The sequence below is a fragment of the Sorex fumeus genome, unplaced genomic scaffold (genome assembly GCF_029834395.1).
Source record: "Sorex fumeus unplaced genomic scaffold, SorFum_2.1 ptg000033l, whole genome shotgun sequence".
In the NCBI taxonomy this organism is placed as follows: domain Eukaryota; kingdom Metazoa; phylum Chordata; class Mammalia; order Eulipotyphla; family Soricidae; genus Sorex; species Sorex fumeus.
The window spans coordinates 29,922,150-29,945,263 of record NW_026606090.1 but is presented as its reverse complement, the minus strand read 5'-3'; the positions used below and the strand labels follow the sequence as shown (position 1 = coordinate 29,945,263).

The following is a 23,114-nucleotide window of genomic DNA, read 5'->3' as shown; positions in this document are numbered from 1 at the left end:
TCAATTAAAATAAGTTGCTGCATTCCGATATTTACTAACAATTTATATGTTGATAGGTAAAATCGTGTCTCTCTTATTGTTACTTGTTCCCCTTCCTTCCTTCCTTACCTTCCTCCATGGAGAACAAAAACGCAAAGGCAAAAGTAATAAGGTTGAGGATTGGGAGAGAAAAAAACAAAAATAAACATAGTGTGCAACTCTCTGTATGTGCACACCCTGACTCAGTCCCTGAAGTTGCACGAAGCCCCCAAGCAGCACCAGGAATGACCGCTGGGCACCGAGCCAGGGACAGCCTGAGTGTGCCTGCCCTCTCCTGAGGGCCCACCAGCCCCATCCCAAGAGATGGCGAAAACCACTGCAGCTCCTCCTACAAAGAATACTGCAAATAAAAACATGGAAAATAAAAATAATTTATATAAGTTTGTGTTTGTATAAAATTCATATATCATATATGAAATTTATATATGATCTATGTAAATTTATATGGGCTGGAGCGATAGCACAGCGGTAGGGCATTTGCCTTGCATGCAGCCAGCCCAGCCAAGCCGGGTTTGATTCCTCCGCCCCTCTCGGAGAGCCCGGCAAGCTACCGAGAGTATCTCAACTGCATGGCAAAGACTGGCAAGCTCCCCGTGACGTATTTGATATGCCAAACACAGTAACAACAAGTCTCAAAATGGAGATGTTACTGGGCCTGCTCGAGCAAATTGATGAACAATGGGAGGACAGTGACAGTGACAGTAAATTTATATAGTATTTTGGGGGGGGCACACCCAGTGGTGCCCAGGGCTTGCTTCTGGCTCTGCAATTATGAACTATTCCTGCCAGTGCTCGGGGGAACATATGGAATACTGGGGATCAAAATCCAAGTCAGCACGCGGCCAACCTGGGTTTGATTTCTTCGTCCCTCTCAGAGAGCCCGGCAAGCTACCGACAGTATCCCACCCTCACGGCAGAGCCTGGCAAGCTCCCTATTGCATATTCGATATGCCAAAAACAGTAACAAGTCTCACAATGGAGGCGTTACTGGTGCCCACTCGAGGAAATCAATGAACAACGGGACGACAGTGCTGCAGTGCTATGAAAAGATGGCTACAATGAAATATTTCTAAACTGTAAGCAGCACTCAAAGTACTTATTATATGCAACAGTGGACATATGAAAGCAAGTAAAGATTTATGCAAATAAAAACGCCAGGCATAGAACTGAGGCCTCACATACAGGCCAGTGCGGTGCTGAGGCACACCTGTGAGCCTAGGATGTGATTCTTAAGAGAGGAACTAGTGCTGACCAAAGGAAAGGAAAGGTGGATATGCATACACTCTTTATACCAAAATAAAATGAAAGTTACTGCAATAAAAGAAAACTGTAAAAATACTGTAAGAGGGGTTACTGAGGTAGTACAGAGGGGCAGGGCACTGTTCGATCCTAGCACTCCATATGGCCCTCTGGGGACCACTGGTAATGATCCCTGGACATAGAGCCAGGAGTATGTACTGAACATCGTCGGGTGGGGCCCAGAAACAAAACAGAAAGATAATAGGGAAAAAAATGGAGAGAGAGCTTTGTGATCTTGGGTAAAAATGTATTTTTTTTAGGCGTGACAGAAAATAGAAGATTAATTTTTTGTTTGATTGATCTTGGGCCACACCTGGCAATGTTCCAAGCACGACTCCTGGCTCGGCACTTAGGGATCACTTCTGGTGGTGTTTGGGGGACAATATGGGATGCTGAGGATTGAACCTGGGTTGGCTGCAGGCAAGGCAAGTGCCCTAGCTTCTGTACTTTCTCTTCATTCCAGATTATTTTAATTACTTTGAGAGTTCAAATTAGACAGTAAACAAACTGGATGGATAAAATGGTGAAAAGCATATTATAACTGAGAAGACTGTAACTGAGGCAGAACATAACTGTATCTATTTTTGAATACTGGAGGAGCGTACACACATACTTAAGACTAATCAAAATCAACATGAAAGTGGGCAAAGTAAATGAATAAAATCATAGATTAAATAAAAAGTCAACAAACACAAAGATGTTCAATGTTAAGATTCCTATTTACAGTAAGATTCATATATTTAAAATTATTTTTAGATTTGCCAAGAATTTGAAGCATACATAGTATTTTGCAAATGTAATCATTTTTTTTCAAATGTCCATGAGAACTATTATCAAAATGTAATATATAATCATCTGCATGCAATAGTCCTTTATACACATTATTCAGTTATACCGATACAAGCACCAAAGTCATCTGTGTAAGAATTTTTAGTACATTAAATAATTCAAGAAAGCAAAAAGCTAAAATCCTAACTTCCTATAAATTCAGCATTGGAAAATAAATATGAAATACCAATAATAACAACAACAGTAAAAGTGCTATGCATGTGTTAAAACAAATACTACAGAGACAGGATATTTTGCAGATACCAGAAAGACCAAGATAGATTATACAGGGGCAGGGTCGGGGCTCAAAAGACTGGAGTATATGTTGAGCATGAACAGGGTCCCAGGCTCACTTTCTGACACAGTGAGCTTGAATTCTGGTGTGCACCCCCTCTACTCTCCAAAAAACACAAATTTTCACAAACCAACATGCGAAAATAAATTTGATCACTTAACTTTTGTAAACTGATAAGTACATATTAATACTGCATATAACAAAATGAGGGGGGTAGCTCTCTTTATCAATTAATTTTTATTTAAATAGTCACCTAATAGTAACAGCTATTGTATAGGATATGAGAGTTTAGCTGATGTTGTGTAACTGTAAATTTTTTTAGAATAAATTTCTAATATGTTATCAGAGGGCTGGAGCGACAGCACAGTGGGTAGGGCGTTTGCCTTGCAAGCGTCCAACATGGCTGACCTGAGTTCGGTTCCTCCGCCCCTCTTGGAGAGCCTGTCAAGCTACGGGCAAAGCCTGGCAAGCTTCCCATGACATATTCGATATGTCAAACACAGTAACAATTGTCACGATGGAGACGTTACTGGGCCCGCTCGATCAAATCGACGAACAATGGGAGGACAGTGACAGTGATGTTATCAGTAAATGTTTGATTTATATACCTCTTTTATATACAGATCTATCTGGGCTCATTTAAAAATTTCTTGGGCAAAAAAGGGGTCACCTGTGGAAGAAGTCTGAACAGCTCCGGGTAACTGTACAGGGAGATGAACATGCTAGTAACACACATGGCTTTGGTTTCGAACACAATATAGGTATTCTCCAAAGTCTATCCCCCTTTACCTACAGAAATAAGCTGTAAGACTATGGACCAGAATGTGGGTAAGGTGTTTGCCTTGCATATGGCAGACTGAAGTTCAATCCCCGGCATCCCACATTTGAGCAATCCCTGAGTGCAGAGCCAGGAGTAATCCCTGAGCACTGCCGGGTGTGACTCCTCAAACCAAAACCAACCAAACAAAAAGACTATGGACAAGTTGAAGTACAAGTGGGTTCATTATCTGTTTTAAACTATCTCTAGTCCATAAACTTGAAAAAAGTACTATGTTGGGAAGGATGCAATTATGTAAACTGATGTAATTGCATAGCTGAAAAAGGAATATTATGTCTACATATATAAGAATGAAAATGAAGCTATGGTTACATATCAAAATGAGAAAAATACACAATTCTAGATGTATGAAACCCCAAATAGGCAAATAATTATTTTCCATAGGAATTTTTTTTTAATATTTTAGTTTTCGGACCACACCTGGTGGTGCTCAGAGGGGACCATGCGGTGCTGGGCTTAAACACAGGCTTCCGGCATTGTTGAACACACATTTGGAACTATTCCCTAGGGCCACAGACTTCTAATATTTAAAAAATACCCGTAAGTTGCGCTATGAGTAAAAATGCTACTGAGGTAGAAGAACAAATGTATTTTACCTGCCCTCTTAGGAAATCCGGTTGAGAGGAATCTCAAAGATGTCATGAGGTGTCCATTATCTTTGTGACCAATAAATTTTACTGTTACTACTGCATAAGGAAGACACTGTCTAGGTTTATCGACTGGCCTTGAAAGAATGCTGTATTCATAGACATACACCTGGAGGGTAAAGAAAAAACATACTGATTAAGGGGCTGTAGTGATAGCACAGTGGGTAGGGTGGGTAGGGTGTTTGTCTTGCACGCGGCCTGACCCGGGTTCGATTCCTAGCATCCCAAATGGTCCCCTGAGCACCGCCAGGAGTTATTCCTGAGTGCATGAATCAGGAGTGGCCCCTGTGCATTGCTGGGTGTGACCCAAAAAGCAAAAAAAAAAAATACTGATTAATATGAGCAGGCTAGAGTTTAAGTTTTCATTGAAAAAGCAGCATAGTACAGCAGGCAGGGCACTGGCCTTGCATGCCGCCGACCGAGATTTGATCCTTGGCACCACCTACAGTCCCCTTAGCACTGCCAGAAGTGATCCCTGAGTGCAGAGCCAAGATTAAGCCTGAGCACCACTGGGAGTGGCCCCTGAACAACAAGAGGGAGAAGCATAGAGCTTCATGATTTACATGCAATATATCTGCTTCCGGGCTGGAGCGACAGCACGACAGCACAGCGGTAGGGCGTTTGCCTTGCACGCAGCCAACATGGCCGACCCGAGTTCAATTCCTCCGCCCCTCTCGGAGAGCCCGGCAAGCTACCGAGAGTGTCTCGCCCACCCGGCAGAGCCTGGCAAGCTCCCCGTGACATATTCGATATGCCAAACACAGTAACAACAAAGTCTCCAATGGAGACGTTACTGGGCCCGCTCGAGCAAATCGATGAACAACAGGAGGACCGCGACCGTGATAATATCTGCTTCCAAACACTCTTACCTACCTGCCTACTTTAGCCTCAATACCTTAGTATTTCTGTTTTTAATGTATTTTATTTACATGTATTTATGTGCATTATATTTATGTGTTTATTTGGCGGTTTAAAAATTGAGCCCAGATCTTCCACCATCTTTTACGCACTCTATCACTGAACTATACATCCCACCACAATCCTAGTATTTTTGAAGATATCTGTGTGTGAGTGTGCATCTGTATTGATGGTGATTGAATTACATCACCAACCAAAATAGACTTTTTTTCCACCAGATTTTTTTTCCCTGATAGGCAATCAATATCAATCAACAGAAGCAGACTCCTCTATTTTTAGATTAAAACTATTTTTTCATTAGAAGCTCAATTAATAAATGCAAAATACTAAACTATTTTATTTCGTAGAAGTTCATTATAAGATAATAGTTTAACGTATCTACATATGGAAAATTACATATTAGAGAAGAATCACATGAAGATAACTGTGCTATATATATAAAATCTAATCTTTTGGAGCGAACTACTAAATGTCTGAATGACATGCAATAGAAAATTACCCTACCACCTAGTGACTAAAAAATAAGCTTTTTTTCTTTCTGCAAAAACAACAGATAGGTAACATTGTTTCATTCATTACAGAGTTCTGTTCAAAAAAGAAGCTGGTATGTTTTATAAGTTAGGAATTAATCTGTGAAAAATCTAATTAAAAGCAACAGTGGTACTTTGAACCAAGTTAAATGTAAATTTGGAAACTTCTTTGCAACATTTCCATAGAAAAATATTAAAACAGCTATCATTATTTAATGTTATATTTAATTGAATGAATTATAAACTTTCATTCAATATTTTATATTCTAATTCTTTTAAAAATCTTGTAAAGGTAAAGGCCCTCCCGTTGATCGTCGATCTTGTATGTGAAGTACGTAACTTCTGAGTAACCAAATGAATTAAGAAGTTTACATACTGCTGAACCGTGGGCTTGCAGTTCAATGGTATCTCTCAGAGAAGGTGTATTTCTTGACATATGGCAATCAAAGTTAGGAGAAGGATCCAGAGAGATTTTGTTTTTATCCAGTGATGGCTGAATTTTCTTCACTTTTCCAAAGAGAACCTAAAAACGAAAAGCAATGCAAAGTTCCAAAATTCATAACACTTCGAAACTCTCGTATTTTTCACAGAAAATGTTCTGTACTACTTTCTTTTGGGGCGAGGGTTCCCATCCATACCTGGTGATGCTCACGGCTTACTCCTGGCTCTGGGCTCAGGGATAACCCCTGGCAGTGCTCAGGGAAACCAAATGGCCTGCCAGGATCAAACTTGGGTTGGCCATGGACTACGGACTGCTGCACTATTGCTTCGGCCCTAAAAACTGACTTATTTAAATACTTCCATCATTATGTATTTTTATGTTTTGGGGGCACACCCAGCAGTGCTCAGGCTCACCAGCTGGGGACCACTCTTGTGGTTCTGGAACCATGGAGTCCCGGGTTCAAACCTGAGCTTCCTACATGCACAGCATGTGCTCCGGCCCTTTGAGCTATCTTCCTTCCCCCTAACTTTTTTAGACGAAATGAAAGAAAAAAGACAATATCCCTGTCCTAGATGAATAGGGTAGCCTAAGGTTGTAATTTTGTCCAGTTTACACCCACATAATCTTCAGAAAATCTATTTGTAGCCTTAAAAACATACATAAAAGACAGGACATGAATAGTTTATAAAATTCTGGAATTTGGGTGGTGGACCATATCTAACCGTGGTTAGGGCTATTCATGGCTGTGTGTTCAGAAGTGACCCTTAGTAGTGCTCAGGAGACGGTGTGAGATACTCAGGGCTCACATCAGGGTCGTGACTGTCAAAGGTGCATGAAGGCAAGTGCCTGTCTCCCCCTCTGGCTCTCTCAGAGGCCCACAGTCTGTAAAATCTTGGGGAGAAAAATCCTTTTCTCTCAAATATCCCAAACCTTCAGATATTAAATACTTTGCTTTTTATTTTTATATTTATTCTTTTGCTTTTTGGGTCACACCTGGCGATGCACAGGGGTTACTCCTGGCTCTACACTCAGGAGTTACTCCTGGCGGTGCTCAGGGGACCATATGGGATGCTGAGAATCGAACCCGGGTCGGCTGCATGCAAGGCAAACGCCCTACCTGCTGTGCTATCTCTCCAGCCCCTTTATTTTATTTTTTATTTTTTATTAGTGAAACACCATGAGGTACAGTTGTAGACTTACAAATTTTTGTGCTAGGGGTAAAGGCAGCTCAGATAGAGAAGGGAGCACCAAATAAAGGGTGTTGAGAAGGTCCGCCCAGGATGGGAGATGCATGCTGAAAGTAGACTACAGACGGAACATGATTGCCACCCAATGTCTCTTCTGCAGACCACAACACCCAAAAGGAGAGAGAGAACAATAGGGAGTGCCCTGCCACAGAGTCAGGGTGGGATGGGGGGATGGGGGGTGGGAGGGATACTGGGATTGGTGGGGGTGGAGAATGGGCACTGGTGGAGGGATGGGTACTCGATCATTGTATAATTAAATACTTTGCTTTTCAAAAAAAGTAGAAGGTTTTGCTCTTTGGGCACACTTGGCAGCGATCCAGTCTTGCTCCTGACTCTGCACTTTGGGGTCACTCCTGGTGGGGCTCAGGGCACTCTGTGGGGTGTGGGGGTCAAACCTGGGTCTGCAAGGCACATGCCCTACTTGCCGCATTCGCCATCTAGTCCCATACTTAGAGTTTTATTAATTTTTGTTGGCTTGTTTCTGGGTCATACCAACTATGCTCAGGGCTCGGTTCTGTGCTCAGGGCTCACTCCTGGTGGTACTCAGGGGTCCATATGCAGTACCAGGGATCAAACCCTGTTTGACTGCATGTTGGGTGCGGACCTCACCCTCTGTTCTATCTGCTGTGCTACATTTTAGAAGGATGGAATTACCACTGAAAAAGCGCCGTGGAAAAAAAAAATCACTGAGCAAAAGAAAAAGCCCAGAAATAAACCCAAGCAGACACAAAAATAGAGCGTAGGGCCCAGGGAGGTAGCCACAGCATATGCTTGTCTTGAGACAGGAGGCTGCGGATGATCACTAGTGTATGATCACGTTTCCCCGAGCACCAGCAGAAGTGACTCCTGAGTATGGAACTGGGAGCAGGCCCTGAACTGCCAGCTGTAGCCCAATTCAAAAAAGCTATAAATATAGTATAATACTACAGACATTACAAATACCATTGAAGTAACTAAAGCAAAACCAAAATATTCAGTCACTGTGGAAATGAAAGAAGGAAATTACCTTCTAAATAAAAAGAATCAAAAGAAATAGTTATTTTTAGTAATGCTAACAGGGCTGGAGCAATAGCATAGCGGGTAGGGCGTTTGCCTTGCACGCAGCCAGCCCAGCCGAGCTGAGTTCGATTCCTCCACCCCTCTTGGAGAGCCCGGCAAGCTACTGAGAGTATCTCGCCCACACGGCAAAGCCTGGCAAGCTACCCGTGACGTATTCAGACGTATTCAATATGCCAAGCACAGTAACAACAAGTCTCACGATGGAGACTTTACTGGGCCCATTCGAGCAAATCGATGAACAAAGGGAGGACTGTGACCGTAGTAATGCTAATATTATACAAACATACGAAAATATATACTCAGTGGATTCTTTTTAAGCATATATGCCAAGATACCATAAATACAAAACATAGTTCACTGCAAATATTCCAAAACTTCTGCACAACAGAACAACTGCTTACATATTCATTTGAAAAAAACCATGAACACATGGGGCTGGAGAGATAGTACAGCTGGCAGGTTGCTTGCCTTGGATGTGGCCAAGCCGGGTTCAATCCCCCGCACCACATATGGTCCAGAGCACTGCCAGGAGTAATTCCTTCATGCAGCACCAGGAGTAGCCCCTGTATAGCGCCAGGTTTGGCCCAAGAACTATTACTGTCAATGTCCTCCCATTGTTCATCCATTTGCTCGAGCGGGTCCAGTAACATCTCCATTGTGACACCTGTTCTTACTGTGTTTGGCATATCGAATACGTCACAGGTAGCTTGCCAGGCTTTGCCGTGCGGGTGAGGTACTCTCTGTAGCTTGCCAGGCTCTCCGAGAGGGGCGGAGGAATCGAACCCGGCTCAGCTGGGCCAGCCGCATGCAAGGCAAACGCCCTACCACTGTGCTATCACTTCGGCCCAAAAACAAGCAAAAATAAATAAATAAAAACCACAAACACAATGATGAAAGATATGGAATATAAAAAGAAGCATAATTTTATTTTATTTATTTTATTTTTTTAAAATTTTTTTATTAGTGAAACACCATGAGGTACAGTTATAGACTTATAAATTTTTGTGCTTGGGTTTCAGTTATACAATGATCAAGTATCCATCCCTCCACCAGTGCCCATCCTCCACCACCATGGGTCCCAGCATCCGCCCCCCCCCGTCCCACCCTGCCTCTGTTGTTCTCTCTCTCTTCTTTTGGGTACTGTGTTTTGCAAGAGAGGCATTGAGTGGCAATCATGTTTGGTCTATAGACTACTTTTAGCATGAAGAAGCATAATTTTAAAGTCAGCAATTCTATTATGCTTTTAAAAATGTTAATATATTCACTAAAAATTAAAAACAGATATTGGGGATACATCTTAGCAGTATAATATTAGATCCGTGTATGGGGTCCTGGGTGCCAAAAAATACAGGAGAAATTAAAAATAATAGAAAATGTAACATGGTATCATCTGTGATTGGACAGAATAAACACTGAAAAACTAGCAGAAGTCAAATCAAGTTTATAGTTTGCTTAATAGTGCTGTTAACTAATGCTTTGTTATTTTATTGACCAAGCTATAATTGACAAGTATAATGTTAGTTTCTTAGTTCTGACAATTTTGCAACAGTTATGTTTAACTGTTAGCATTAGGGGACATTAGGTAAGTTGTATATAGAAATATTCTCTACTATCTTTGTAACATTTATGATGTTAAAAATTATTCAAAATTAAGATTATATTCATCTGGGGAACATAAAATAACATAATGGGAGAATAACACCCAGGAGTGACCGAGATTAGCACCAGGAATTTTGCTCCATGACTTGGAGGCCAGCCACATGTGCTAGGGGAAAAGGAAGCTCAGATAGAGAAGGGAGCACCAAATAAAGGGTGTTGGGAGGATCCTCCCAGGATGGGAGAAGCATGCTGAAAGTAGACTATAGACCGAACATGATTGACACTCAATGCCTCTTTTGCAAATCACAGGACCCAAAAGGGGAGAGAGAGCAAAAGGGAGAGGCAGGGTGGGATGGGGGAAATGGGAGGTGGGAGGGATGCTGGGACCCGTGGTGGAGGATGGGCGCTGGTGAAGGGATGGGTACTTGATCATTGTATAACTGAAACCCAAGCACAAAAATTTGTAAGTTTATAAATGTACCTTGTGGTGTTTCACTAATAAAAAATTTTTTAAAAATTATTCAAAATTATAAATTGAAATACACTGCATAAATTCACTGATACAATTTCTTGAATTGCCTATGTAGAACACTTAAAAGTCAGCAATAACTCAGCATTTAAATCTCAGCAATTAAAAGTGTAAAAACTGAACCACAATGAAAAACTATTATATTGGACTGAGAATGATTTTTTAAAAAGGTTACACATAATTGGGGTGCGAAGTAACAGATATCCCCAGGCACCGTGCACAGAAATACCAATTGCACAACCTTCCTCTGGCCAACTTGGCATTAAGCATCGAAGCCATGAAACAGACTGTTGATTCCCAACTGGACAAGTAGGAATTAACCAATTAATTCTTAGCTAATAATCACTGTGCAGATAAATATATACTTACAATATGATCAAGAACAAATCCCCAAACAACTGGTACTGCAACACTAAAAACTGTTACTTGCTTTTCTTCCTTTTTTATTTTTAAATTGAATCACCGTGAGATACTTATAAAGTTGTTCATAATTGGGTTTCAGTCAATGTTCCAACAGTCATCCCTTCACCAGTGTGCATTTCCCATCACCAATGTTCCCCGTATCCCCCATACTTGTGGCAAGCTTCCAACTGTGGGACAGTCCTCCTGGCCCATTTTTTCTGTCCTTGAATATTAGTCTCACACTATGTTCTTTTTTTTTAAAGACTCATCTCATGGTTTTTTTTGCTTTTTGGGTCACACCCAGCAAGGCACAGGGGTTACTCCTGGTTCTGCACTCAGGAGTTACTCCTGGCGGTGCTCAAGGGACCATATGGGATGCTGGGAATTGAACCCGGGTTGGCTGCGTGCAAGGCAAACGCCCTACCTGCTGTGCTATCTCTCCTGCCCCTCATCTCATGTTTTTAAAATTTTTATTTATTTATTGTTGGCTTTTTGCGCCACACTTGGCAATGCTCAGAGGGGTTACTCCTGGTGGTGCCTGGGGGACTGTATGGGATGCCACAGGGATCGAACCCAGGTTGGCCACGAGTGCAAGGAAAACACCCTCCCTGCTGTACTATCACTCTAACCCCATACTACTTTTTTTTTATATATCCTGCAAATGAGTATTATGTCATTATACGCCTGTTTTCTATGTCCTTTTCCTTTTGACTCATTTCACTTAGCATGATATTCTCCACCCACCTAGCTCCCTTAAACACGTATCTCACATTTCACTTGCTTGTCTCTATAAAACTATGCTTGACTTTTCCACGATCCTGAAGACATACTCCCCCCTCCCCTTGCCCCTGGATCTTTCTAAGCAAACTTCATTCAATGAAAACTACCATGCGTGAAAACATGTTATGTGACTGGGGAGATGGCTCAAAGGGCGCGTGCTTTGCATGAGGAAGTGCTGGATTAGATCCCCAACATCATATGGTCCTTGAGGACTGTCAGGTGTGGTCCCAAAACAAAACATTTGGTTCATTAAAGTATTTAAAAGGGGTGAGGGGATGGGGTGTGGGGGTGAGAGGGCTACTGGGATCATTGGTGGTGGAGAATGGGCACTGGTGGAGGGATGGGTACTTGATCACTGTACGGCTGAAACCCAAGCACGAAAGTTTTTAAGTCTACAAACTGTACCTCAGGGTGTTTCACTAATTAAAAAAAAAGTACTTAAAAGAAGTGTATACTGCTAGCTGAAGAATGGAATACTACTATGCAGTCATTCAATGTAATAATACACAGTATCTTAATATGTCAATATTTATGGTATAAAATGCTTTAAAATAAATGAAAAGAAGTTATATGACACATAAAGAACTTATTTTAATCATAATTACAGATGAAGACCTATACAAAAAATAGAATTACGGATCGTTACTTGGTTGGGAAAAATTTTTGATGCATTCTGAACTTTATAAAATAGTTTTATTATTTTTTCAAGTAAATTATACCGGGACCAGAGAGATGACCCAAAAGGTTGCGGTGGACGCTTTGCATGCAGGAAGCCCGGGTTCCATCCCTGGCACCCCCTGGTCCCGAGCACTTCCAGGAGGGACACCAAGCAGTGAGTCACAGACAGTCCCTGAGCACCCCTGGGTGCACGGCTCCCAAACTGACAAAAACTAACAAAAATGAATATGATGAACTTCATGATATTAATCAATTTGTTAATGTTTACGCTTCAATTATACTGAAGTTGTATTTTTACTTCTGGATAATTTTCAGGTCTTCAGGAAAGCTGTGAAATTAGTTCTGAGGTCCTGTATGCTTATATCCAGTTTTCCCCAATGGTAGCATCTTACATAATCATGGGGGAAATCATCAATACTAAGACATTAACATTGTAAAACTACTCAGTTCACATGAGGAGTTCAGGAACTGAATTTTAAGTCAGAATTATGATAACCAATGGTCTGAAGGACATTTAAACAACAGACACATGATTTGGACAAAAAAGAGAGAACATCAATTCTAAGGAAAATATATATATATATTACAAAGGTAAATACAACATAAACTGCTTTTGCTTCTTTTTGGGGGGGGCACTGGGGATATGGCCTCCCCAGCAGTGCTGGGAACCCAGAGGCAACTCCCTGAAACACCTGGCCCAGCAGCCTGACCCCTGGCATGGCTTTCTGAGAGCTACGCACACCCAAACAGTCAGAAGTAGATGGAAAGTCTGAATGATGATAAGAGCAATAAGTTACTATTTATCATATAAATACTAATTCTCCATATTATAAATAAAATCTGTTTAGGTCAATTTAAAGAGAATAAAATATACTTAACATGTTTAGACCACCACCTACCTTAAAAATTATGATGTTTTCTACAGTAAAGCTTCTACTGTGAGCATAGTTTAAGGCAACATCAACGTGTCTAAACACATAAACTCCAAGAAGAGGATTTCCTAACATTTTCAAATGAGATGCTTTGGTGCTTAATCCATTCTTATATATCTCAGCCACATTACTCTGAGAAAGAGCTAAAAAGCAGAAATGTTCTTCAAGTTCTCTTGCATGCCTTCCATTCTCACGCATCTCGGACCTAAAGCAGAACAGTGTGTGAATTAAGAGTGCCAACAAGAGTAAGCCCCAAGAACCCCTGGTTGTGCCTCCCCCACCCCAAAACTGGAAGGGAGTATCTGAAATAATGACTACATTAATGTGAAAAATTAACATTAAACATTACTTATTCTCTATTACACATGGTTAAGAAAGTTATAAAGGTCAGAGATAGTACAATGGGTAAGGCGCTTGCCTTACACGTGGCTGACCTGGGTTTGATCCCTTGCGTCCCATATGGTCCCCCAAGCTTGCCAGGAGTGTAGAGCTAGGAGCAACTCCTGAGCTTCATTGGGCGTGGATCCCCCCCCCAAAAAAAAACCAAAACAAAAATAGAAAGGTGAAAAAATTGGAATAAACCAATGACATTTATTTTCTTGTTAATACCAAAGTGCAAATGGTAGAAATAAATTCCTGTAAGGCATCCATAATTACCACACCATATTTGATGGGGTTCAGACATTAGGCAACAAATCATAGAGTGAAAATATATAATATCTATTACTTTATATATATATATACATATATATAAAATATATGCCTCTCAAAGAGCCTGGCAAGCTTCCGAGAGCATCCCGCCCACATGCCAGAGCCTGGCAAGCTACCCATGGCATATTCAATATGCCAAAAACAGTTAACAAGAACAGGTCTCATTCTCCGTACCCTGAGAGAGCCTCCAATAAGGCAGCGTTGGAAAAGACGAGTAAGGAGAGGCTGCTAAAATCTCAGGGCTGGGACGAATGGAGACGCTACTGGCACCTGCTTGAGTAAATCGATGAACAAAGGGACGAAAGTGATAGTGATACAGAAGGCTCCAAAGGAGAAGTGCACGGTAGCATGGTAGCACAGTCCTCCCGTTGTTCATCGATTTGCTCAAGTGGGCCCAGTAACGTCTCCATCATGAGACTTGTTGTTACTGTGTTTGGCATATCGAATACGTCAAGGGTAGCTTGCCAGGCTCTGCCGTGCGGGCGGGATACTCTTGGTACCTTGCCGGGCTCTCCGAGAGGGGCGAAGGAATCGAACCTGGCTCTGCCGGGCCAGCTGAATGCAAGGCAAATGCCCTACCTCTGTGCTATTGCTCCACCCCAAAGGAGAAGTGAAAAAAACAAAAATTTCAAGTTTCCCATAGGTCATGGTAACTCACCTCTTAGAAGTAAATTTTTTTTCTAGATCCTTATTGTGAACGAGTTTTGTGTCTCCAAACTGCCATGAGAGCTGCAGGTCACAGCTTATATCAAGTCGGCTCTGGTTCAGGGTATCACGGATGAAACTGTACTCTCTAGTATTGGTGTAACACGGTGACAAGTAAACTGAAGAAAAGAATAAAAAGCAGTTTATGTTTACAAATGACATTGTTGTAAACCTGGGGCTGCCCTGGCACAGTCGCCAGCACAAGGGACTGAGCTAGCAGTCTTGGCTTGCAAGATAGGTGAAGTCACTGAGGGAGCTCCCAGGGCCCACCGCAGATGCGGTGTCAGCTTAGAAGCACTAGAGCACATCTGAGCATTACACGGTGGGGGCCCTCTAAACAGGACAACCAGCAGCAACAATGCAAGAAGCACAGGTCTAGATGAGGAAACGGACACATCTTTAACAACAGGAGCACCAGAAGGAGGAGTGTGTATCTCCCCTCAGCGGGGAAGCTGAGTGTGGAGTGACTCACATTTCACACCATTCTGCAATGCCCGTCGGTGGCTATGAAAATACTGAAGTGGTTTGTGGGTCATGAACAAAGGTCAGCAAACGAGAGAGATCGCCGATGTGGAACTCAGGAGTGATGAAGATCAACTATATATAATACACGCTTGAAGGCAACCTCCAGACACATGGAGCCAACAAAAACAGTAATTCTATTATTTTAGAAACTATTTAAAATTTTTTTTTATGTAGGAGTACTACTATTTATTCAGCCACGGATTAGCTGATTGAATTGTGCATGAACTCCACCTTACCTTTTTTTTTCATTTTTTATAATTTATTGAATCACCGTGAGAGCAGTTATAAAGCTTTCGGGTCTAAGTCTCGGTCATGCAATGAAACACCTGTACCTTCACCAGTGCCCATTCTCCACCACCAAAATCCCCAGTATACCCCCATCCCACACCCTCCCCCTACCTATGGGGCAGATGATTTCCACATTACTCTCTCTCTACTTTGATCAAATTCAATATTTCGACACCAGACCCACCATTATTATTTGAGATTTTACCCCAACACTCAGATCTGCTGTAAAGGCAACAGTAGACAATTTGTGTTCTATTGCTGGTTATGAATAACGTATGTTGCTGGCTGCAATAGGGCCATGTGATTTTGAAATTCCAGAATTTTACCACTTAAATCTGGAGGGATTTCTGCCAAAAGCCACTGGGTTTCGAGATTTGCTCCTGAGTCTCTGGATCATGGCCATTGAGCAGCTTGATCAGGAGCCAGAGAGACTGTTCGTGGGTGATGACTTGGAGTCTCGTTGGGACGAGGAGACCAGGACCTGCCCACCCCCATCCTGTGAGGCACAACAAATTTTGTCACTGCGGGCCCAGATCTGACTGTCCAATGGCGTCTGGAGGATGACGGCCACCGAGCCGTCAAGGGGGAGCAGGCGGAGGGACAATACCCTTTCCCCCCTGCAGTGGCCCGGTGACAGTAACCTACTGCGGGGTCCGGACGCATTTCTGCCAACAGCCACTGGGTTTCAAGATTTGTTTCTGAGTCTCTGGGATCATGGCCATTAAGCGGTTCAATCAGAAACCAGAGAGGCCATGCCTCCAATTATATAGCTGAGCCGGAGGTGGTTTGTGGGTGTGTTTCCCACATACCTAACTTTTGGCCGTTTATTTTCTTGGTAAACTTTACCCCACATTTTTGAGGTCTAGCCAAAGGCACAGCAGCAATTTTGGGGTATCTGGAAGTCTGACAGCGCCATCAGGCTGCTGATGCACTTGCCTCACAAGTACAGATTGACCTGCTGGCAGGACCATAGCCCCAGTATTTAAATTTTTTAAATTAAAGTAATGCTGGTTTATTGCATGCAATTTTGAAGAATGTTCATACATATTCAAAGAAGCTCATACTTCTTTGATTGCATGTTGTCACAATATGCTTACCAATGACATATCAATACCCTCCGCCAGAGTCTGTTAGACCTCCGCACCCGACTCTGGCAAACTCAGTTCTACATTCAGAAATCAAGGCTGGTTTTGGTTTGGTTTTGTCTGTCCTCTACTTGAATGATAGTTCTTCATATTTATCAATAGGGTGCATTAATAACAGCAAACCTGATATAAAATATTACCAGCTGATTTTCAAAAATAACTCTTGTCTTTGTCCCTTTCCATTTAAAACTTTTTTGTTCTAAATACAATTTTTGCTTTAACATTAGAACTTCTAATTATTATAAAACTTTCCCCTTTTTTCTTGCATGTGGGGTCCACACCAGCGATGCACAGTAGTTACACCTGCTTCTGCCCTCAGGAATTACTCCTGGGAGCGCTTGGGGCACCATATGGGATGCCAGGTATTGAACTCAGGTTTGGCTGCATCCTACCTCATATACCCCAAAACTTAACCCTTTCATAAGACAAACAATTTGGGTCTGTGGCCTTTATTTGAGAGCTTAGTTCGAAATGAGTAAGGACTAGTAAGAATTTGTAGAGATATACAGAGAAGTCCTATATATCCTTGACTCAATTTTCTGAGTGGAAACATTTTCCTCAATTATAATAGAGTATCAAAATCAGAAAAACCCATAGACCTTATTAAGATCTTGTCATTTTATGTACTCTTGTGAAAGCCTACATAACTTAATGCGATTTTATCATGTGTTCACTGAACCATCACTATAATTGCGAACCCAGGACAGTGCCAGAACCAGGAAGACCTCTCTGTGTTAGTTCTTTTATACACAGTCATACTGGATGACCCCATTCCCCCTCTCTGCCTCTCCCTCCTGGAAACAACTAAACTTCTTTCTAGTTAGGATTCATCTCTCTAGTTAGGATTTCAAAAATGCTTTCGACATGAAATTTTGTACTCTACCTGTGGAGAAGGGCTGTGTTTATTCAGCATATTCCTTCTGAGATCAAACCACACTTTTTAAAACCAGTGTATGCAATCTTTCTGTTGCTATGTATGGGTCCACCCAAGTTTAATCATTCACACAACGGAATTCTGAATGGTTGGCAATTCTTGGGTATTGCAAATGAAGTTGCAATGGATATCTTCCATGCTTATGCAAGCTTAAGTTAGCATCTGGCAGAAGAAATGCCCCAAGTGCAAGTACTATGTCACACGGCACGTGCACACTTTAGTTTTCAAAGTCATTACCAAACTGTTTTTCAATTAGTTGTTTGGAATAAGTGTGCTGTCATATCTCACTGTGTTTTTGTTAATATTTCCTACTAGTTATGCTGTCTTTTTATGTCTTTGCACATCGTCACTAGTGAAATGTATGTTCAAGTTTTATTTCCTATTTTCTAGTTGGACTGCCCTCTTTTCTTACGTGAGTTTGGAAACTGCTTTTATATTTTAGCAGGGTGTTGTCAAATACTTCATTTCTAAATGCTTTCTTCCATTCTTAGCTTGTTTTTCACTATCAATATTTCAAAGACTAAGATTTTTTGATGAAGTCCAATTTATCTAATTTTGACCGTGCTTTTGGCATCACATCTAAGAACTCTTGAAGTCTTGAAAATGTTATCCTATGGATTCTTCCAAAGCCGCAATTAGCAATGCTCAGGGCTTACCCTTGGCTCTGTGCTTAGGATTTAGACCTGGTGGGGCTCAGGGAACCATATATGGTGCTGGGGATCAATCTTGGGTTGGCTTCATCTAAGGCAAAAGCCTTATCCTCAGTACTCTCTGGCACATTTTAAATTTATTTTTGTAAAATTCTGAAGTATTTTTTTTGCTTATGGATGTTGTCCAACTGTTCTAGCAACATCTGATGAAAATATCAACATTTTATCTACTGAATTCTTTTGCTTGTTGAAAATGAATTAGAAAGAAATCAATGGAACATACATACGTGGGTCTATTTCTGAAATCTGTTCCACCTATCTAACATTCTACCACTCCTGCTAATGCCACATTGCTGTGGTCACTGGAGAGAATCTTACCACTGGGTCGAGTAATTTCAAACACTTTCCTCTACTTCAAAAATGTTCTAGATTTTCTAGTTTGTTGCCTTCTCATGTAAATTTGAGATTAAGTTGACTTAGAGAAAACCCTGCTGGATTTTAAAAGGGCTTATGATAAATTTACAGAAAGATTTATGGAGAAATAGCATCTTCATTGAGTTCTCTAATCCAGGAGCATAGAACACTTCTCCATTATATTTGATTCTTCAGCATTGTGTAACTTTAAACATGATTTGAATGTGCGTGTGTTTTTAAATACTTATATTTAAGTATTCGGTGATCTGAGCTATGGGAGGAAAAGAGACTGATCCTGGCTGGGAAAAGGAATGATTTTCCTACTAGTGAGAAGGGATGAATCACCGTCACAGGGAAACTGAGAGGCTCCAGGGATGTGATGGCATGAAGGGGAGAGGCCATTTCACCTCTGTTGACAAAGGAATCACTGAGGACTGGAGAGGGTTCAAGGGGCTAAAACTAGAATCTGGGAATCCCAGTGTTCCTGACACTATATGGTTCCACTGAATACTGCCAGGAGTGATTTTTCCAACCATGAGCACCATGCAGTGAAAAAGCACTACTGGGTATGAACCTTCCCCATAAGAAAATTCAGCCCCCTGAAGGTGTAGTTTATATTACACCCTCATCCCCTTGCCACCCATCAGTGTCTACTATCCATCAGATTCCTGTCTTTTTAGAAAGACCTTTGCCCAGTCCTAAGTCCAGGAGCCAGTCCCAGGATTCCTGGTTCACCAGGAAGGACAGCTGAATGATGGGGCAAGGGTGCCAAGGATAACCTTGAGGACCTCCAGAACTACGCCCCGTGATGCCTGAATGGGATACATGCTGCGGGAACTGGACTGGGTGTGCCCCAACTCTTCTAACTATCCCACAGGCTCCAACCTAGAGGTTTTTCTTATGGATCTTTTTGTGTCTGTGTCATTTAGGATGTGGTAAGTACGTTCAATCTGACACAGTGATGAAACAGAAAGAAAGCCCGGAGAACTCATTATTATGTCATTCCTTGCATTCCAGGGACTCAAGTTGTTCATCATTTCTCCACCTTTCGAAGTCTAATGTTATGTGTGACATTCAGCATTTTTAGGTACATTCAGTAAAAGGGAAAAGAAGCACACTATTATTCTATTTTGTGTAAAGGTAAAAGGTAAAGGCCCTCCCGTTGATCGTCGATTTGCTCGAGCGGGCCCAGTAACGTCTCCATTGGAGACTTTGTTGTTACTGTGTCTGGCATATCGAATACTCTCGGTAGCTTGCCGGGCTCTCCGAGAGGGGCGGAGGAATCGAACTCGGGTCTGCCATGTTGGCCGCTTGTAAGGCGATCGCCCTACCCGCTGTGCTACCGAACCACAAATACATGGGGGTTTAAAGAACTAATGGCTGGATTACATTTAATTTTATATGGAATCAAAATGAAAGTGAATATAAACTGAGAATTAGAGGAAAGCAGGAACAGTTACAAATTAGCTCCATCTTTCAAAGATACATTACCTTTCTCAGTTGTCCGTTTAATCTTAGGGATAGTGAATTTCTTCAGAGAATTGACTTCTGCACCAGTAACAAACAGAGGTTCACTGGTTGGGTTCATTTTCCATAGTGTCTTATGTCGAGAAATATCTTTCATTTCCATTTTGTTGGTGGTCTAAAATCAACCCAAAGATATTAAGCACAAGAAGTCAATAAACACAAGTCAATGAAAGTAAAATCAGTTAAACATTCTTATATTAAACACATAATTTTGGTCACACTCAGAATAGGTTTCAATCTCCATCAGGTTACCCAAAAGAGAAAGTAAATGAACACTTTGGCTTTTATATAATATTAAAAGTAATTATTTTGTAGTTTCTAATAGACCTTTCCTTATAATTCATGTCATTGTATACATCAGCCCAAAGTTTTTGTGTTTGAAAAACTGAGTAGCTGGAGGTTTACTCCATGGCTTGGAGGCGAGCCGCACATGCTGGGGGAGAAGGCAGCTCAGATAGAGAGGGGGAGCACCAAGGAAAGGGTGTTGGGAGGATTATCCCAGGATGGGAGAAGCATGCTGAAAGTTGACTATAGAGTGAACATGACTGCCACTCAATGCCTCTTTTGCAAACCACAGCACCCAAAAGGAGAGAGAGCACAAAAGGGAATGTCCTGCCACAAGGGGTGGGGTAGGATGAGGGGGAGTGGGGGGATGGGAGGGATGCTGGGAGCATTGGGAGGAGGGGAATGGACACTAGTGGAGGGATGAATACTCAATCACTGTATAACTAAAACCTAAGCATAAAAAATTGTAAGTCTACAATTGTACCTCATGGTGTTTCACTAATAAAAATTTAAAAAAAAAACTGAGTAGCTTCCAATTTTTAGTATTTGGTATAATTCTTGCCAGACTCTTTAAAAATATGTTTGGGACCAGAGTGATAGAATAGCAGGTATAGTGCTTGCCTTGCATGTGGGCAACCTGGGTTTGGTCTCTGGTACCCCGTGTAGTCCCCTAAGCACCACCAGGAGTGATCCCTGAACGCAGAACCAGGAGTAAGCATTAAGCAGTGCCAGAAGTGGCCCCAAAACAAAAAACTTTTCTACCCCATATACGCCTACAGCTCGAATGACAATATTTCAAATATCTTTTAAAATCAAATTATAGACAGCTATGAAGTCCAGGGCTTCATGCATGCAAGACAAGTGCTTTATACTTAAGCCATATTCCTGATCATCTAAAAGCACTTTTAAGCTTTGGGAGAAATTATGAAGGCCAAAAGCAGTCAATTGCTCAATGATTATTATTCTATAGTATCACTCTACAGATAAAAAGTAACGAACAGAGTCTTTCTCCTGCCTCCTACCTCCACCCTTTACACACATACACAAATTCTTAACCTTTAAGTTGAATTCAAACAGGACACCAAAAGTTAGATATAGAGCCAACAAAAAAATTTTTTTTTTAATTTCATAGTATGGTTTATCAACTGCTCAGCCCAAATATTAGATCACAATCCACTGAGCTGTCGACATTCCACGGATGGGTCACAGAGGGTAAGATTCTACAGAAGTTCCATCAATGACTTCCCCCAGCACACTGCACTCCAGTGAAATATGGTCGTACAATTTTCCTGTTAAACAGGGAATGCACAGAGACCCTAAGAAAGAAGCGAACAGTCTTTTCACCTAGCTACACCCGTACACAGTAGTGGTACCGCTTCCAGCAAGAGAACTCTTAAGATTTAGCAGCTCCACAATAGCCGTCAGGACTGCCAAGCTCATCTAGAAGTTCAGCAAGGAGGAAAGGGAGATGAATTTACCATAACAAATTCCAAAAATCTCATCAATCATCATGCATTCCTACCGCACACAATCATCTTACAATATAATGAATATGCTTTGTTTCAAGAACCAAGTGTTAACCTTGATAGCCTGCAACTTCTGTTACATTTTCAGGAAAGTTGTGTAAGATTTCAATGAGACAGAGATTGAACAAGATCAACTGCACACAAGGCAGGGTCTTAATCACTGGTACATTTTATTGAAGACATAATGCTATGACAGACTTAATAGAGTGTAGTATAACTCTTTCATACAACAGGAAATAAAATATTAATGTCTTTCTGCACTGTGGTAGTTTTGACCCAAACCTGAAATATATCAATGTATATCAGCATGCAAATATCACCAAGGAATTTTTTTCAATGCTCTGCCAAAATTTTACATTAATAATCTTGCTAATTTACCTTTTACTTTTTGTTTTTTTGGGCCACACTCAGTGTGCTCAGGGCTTAACCCTGGCTCTGAGCTCAGTGACCACTCCTGGTAGGATTGGGATGCCAAAGATTGAAGTGTTAGCTCTGTGCAAGGCAAGTGTTGAACCCACTGTACTATCTTTCTGGCCCTTTCTTTTTTTTGGTGGTGAGTGCTACCAGGTGGTGCTCAGGTACTCCTGTCTCTATGTTCAGGGATCACTCCTGGCTGGGCTCTGCAGGACCACGAGATGCCAGAGATTGAAGCTGGGTTGGCCATGTGCAAGCATCTTACCAGCCGTACTACTGCTCTGGCCCCCTTTAGCCTCTTAAAGAGAAACAATGCCTTAGTTCCAGAACTTCATAGCAAATAACACTGTTAACGGATTTTTACAATTAAAATTTTAATTGTACCAAACAATACTGATGGTTCATCTTAATCCCAAATGATAACTAAACTAAAAACATCTATTTTAAGATAGTAAATAAATCACTCTAATAATGGTATTCAGGTAAAGCAACGATCATCCTTCTAGGAATTTCATATTTCCTGAGGAATAAATGGCATTTAAGATATATCCTTAGGGGCTGGAGCAATAGCACAGTGGGTAGGGCATTCGCCTTGCATGGGGTTGACCCGGGTTCGATTCCCAGCATCCCATATGGTCCCTTGAGTACCTGCAGGAGTAATTTCTGAGTGCAGAGCCAAGAGTAACCTCTGTGCAACATGGGTGTGACCCAAAAAGCAAAAAAAAAATATATATATCTTTAGAGTTTTAATAAACATATGAATTGAGTTCTTAATGGAGGACACCAGGAATTACTTTGCATAATATTAAACCAGGTAAATATGACAAACTTTATTTATATTTAGATTAAGAGAAAAGTCCTCCAGTTATGTCTGTACAATGTAGAAATGTACAGACATTTCTGTACATTCTCCCTTTATTTTCTAGGT

At 41.4% G+C, this 23,114-nt stretch overlaps 1 protein-coding gene across 1 annotated transcript in view; it reads right to left on the bottom strand.

The window, feature by feature from the left end:
- The window catches only part of TEX15 (testis expressed 15, meiosis and synapsis associated), a 41,215-nt gene extending 21,148 nt beyond the window's left edge, over positions 1-20,067 (bottom strand). The window contains exons 1-5 of the mRNA XM_056116902.1: positions 19,926-20,067; positions 14,432-14,597; positions 13,030-13,267; positions 5,771-5,917; positions 3,896-4,055 (exon numbers count right to left, since the gene is read on the bottom strand). Coding sequence (XP_055972877.1) covers positions 3,896-4,055; positions 5,771-5,917; positions 13,030-13,267; positions 14,432-14,597; positions 19,926-20,064 — 850 coding nt within the window. The 5' untranslated portion in view covers positions 20,065-20,067. The remainder of the gene's footprint in view (positions 1-3,895; positions 4,056-5,770; positions 5,918-13,029; positions 13,268-14,431; positions 14,598-19,925) is intronic.
- Positions 20,068-23,114: the final 3,047 nt, after the last annotated feature.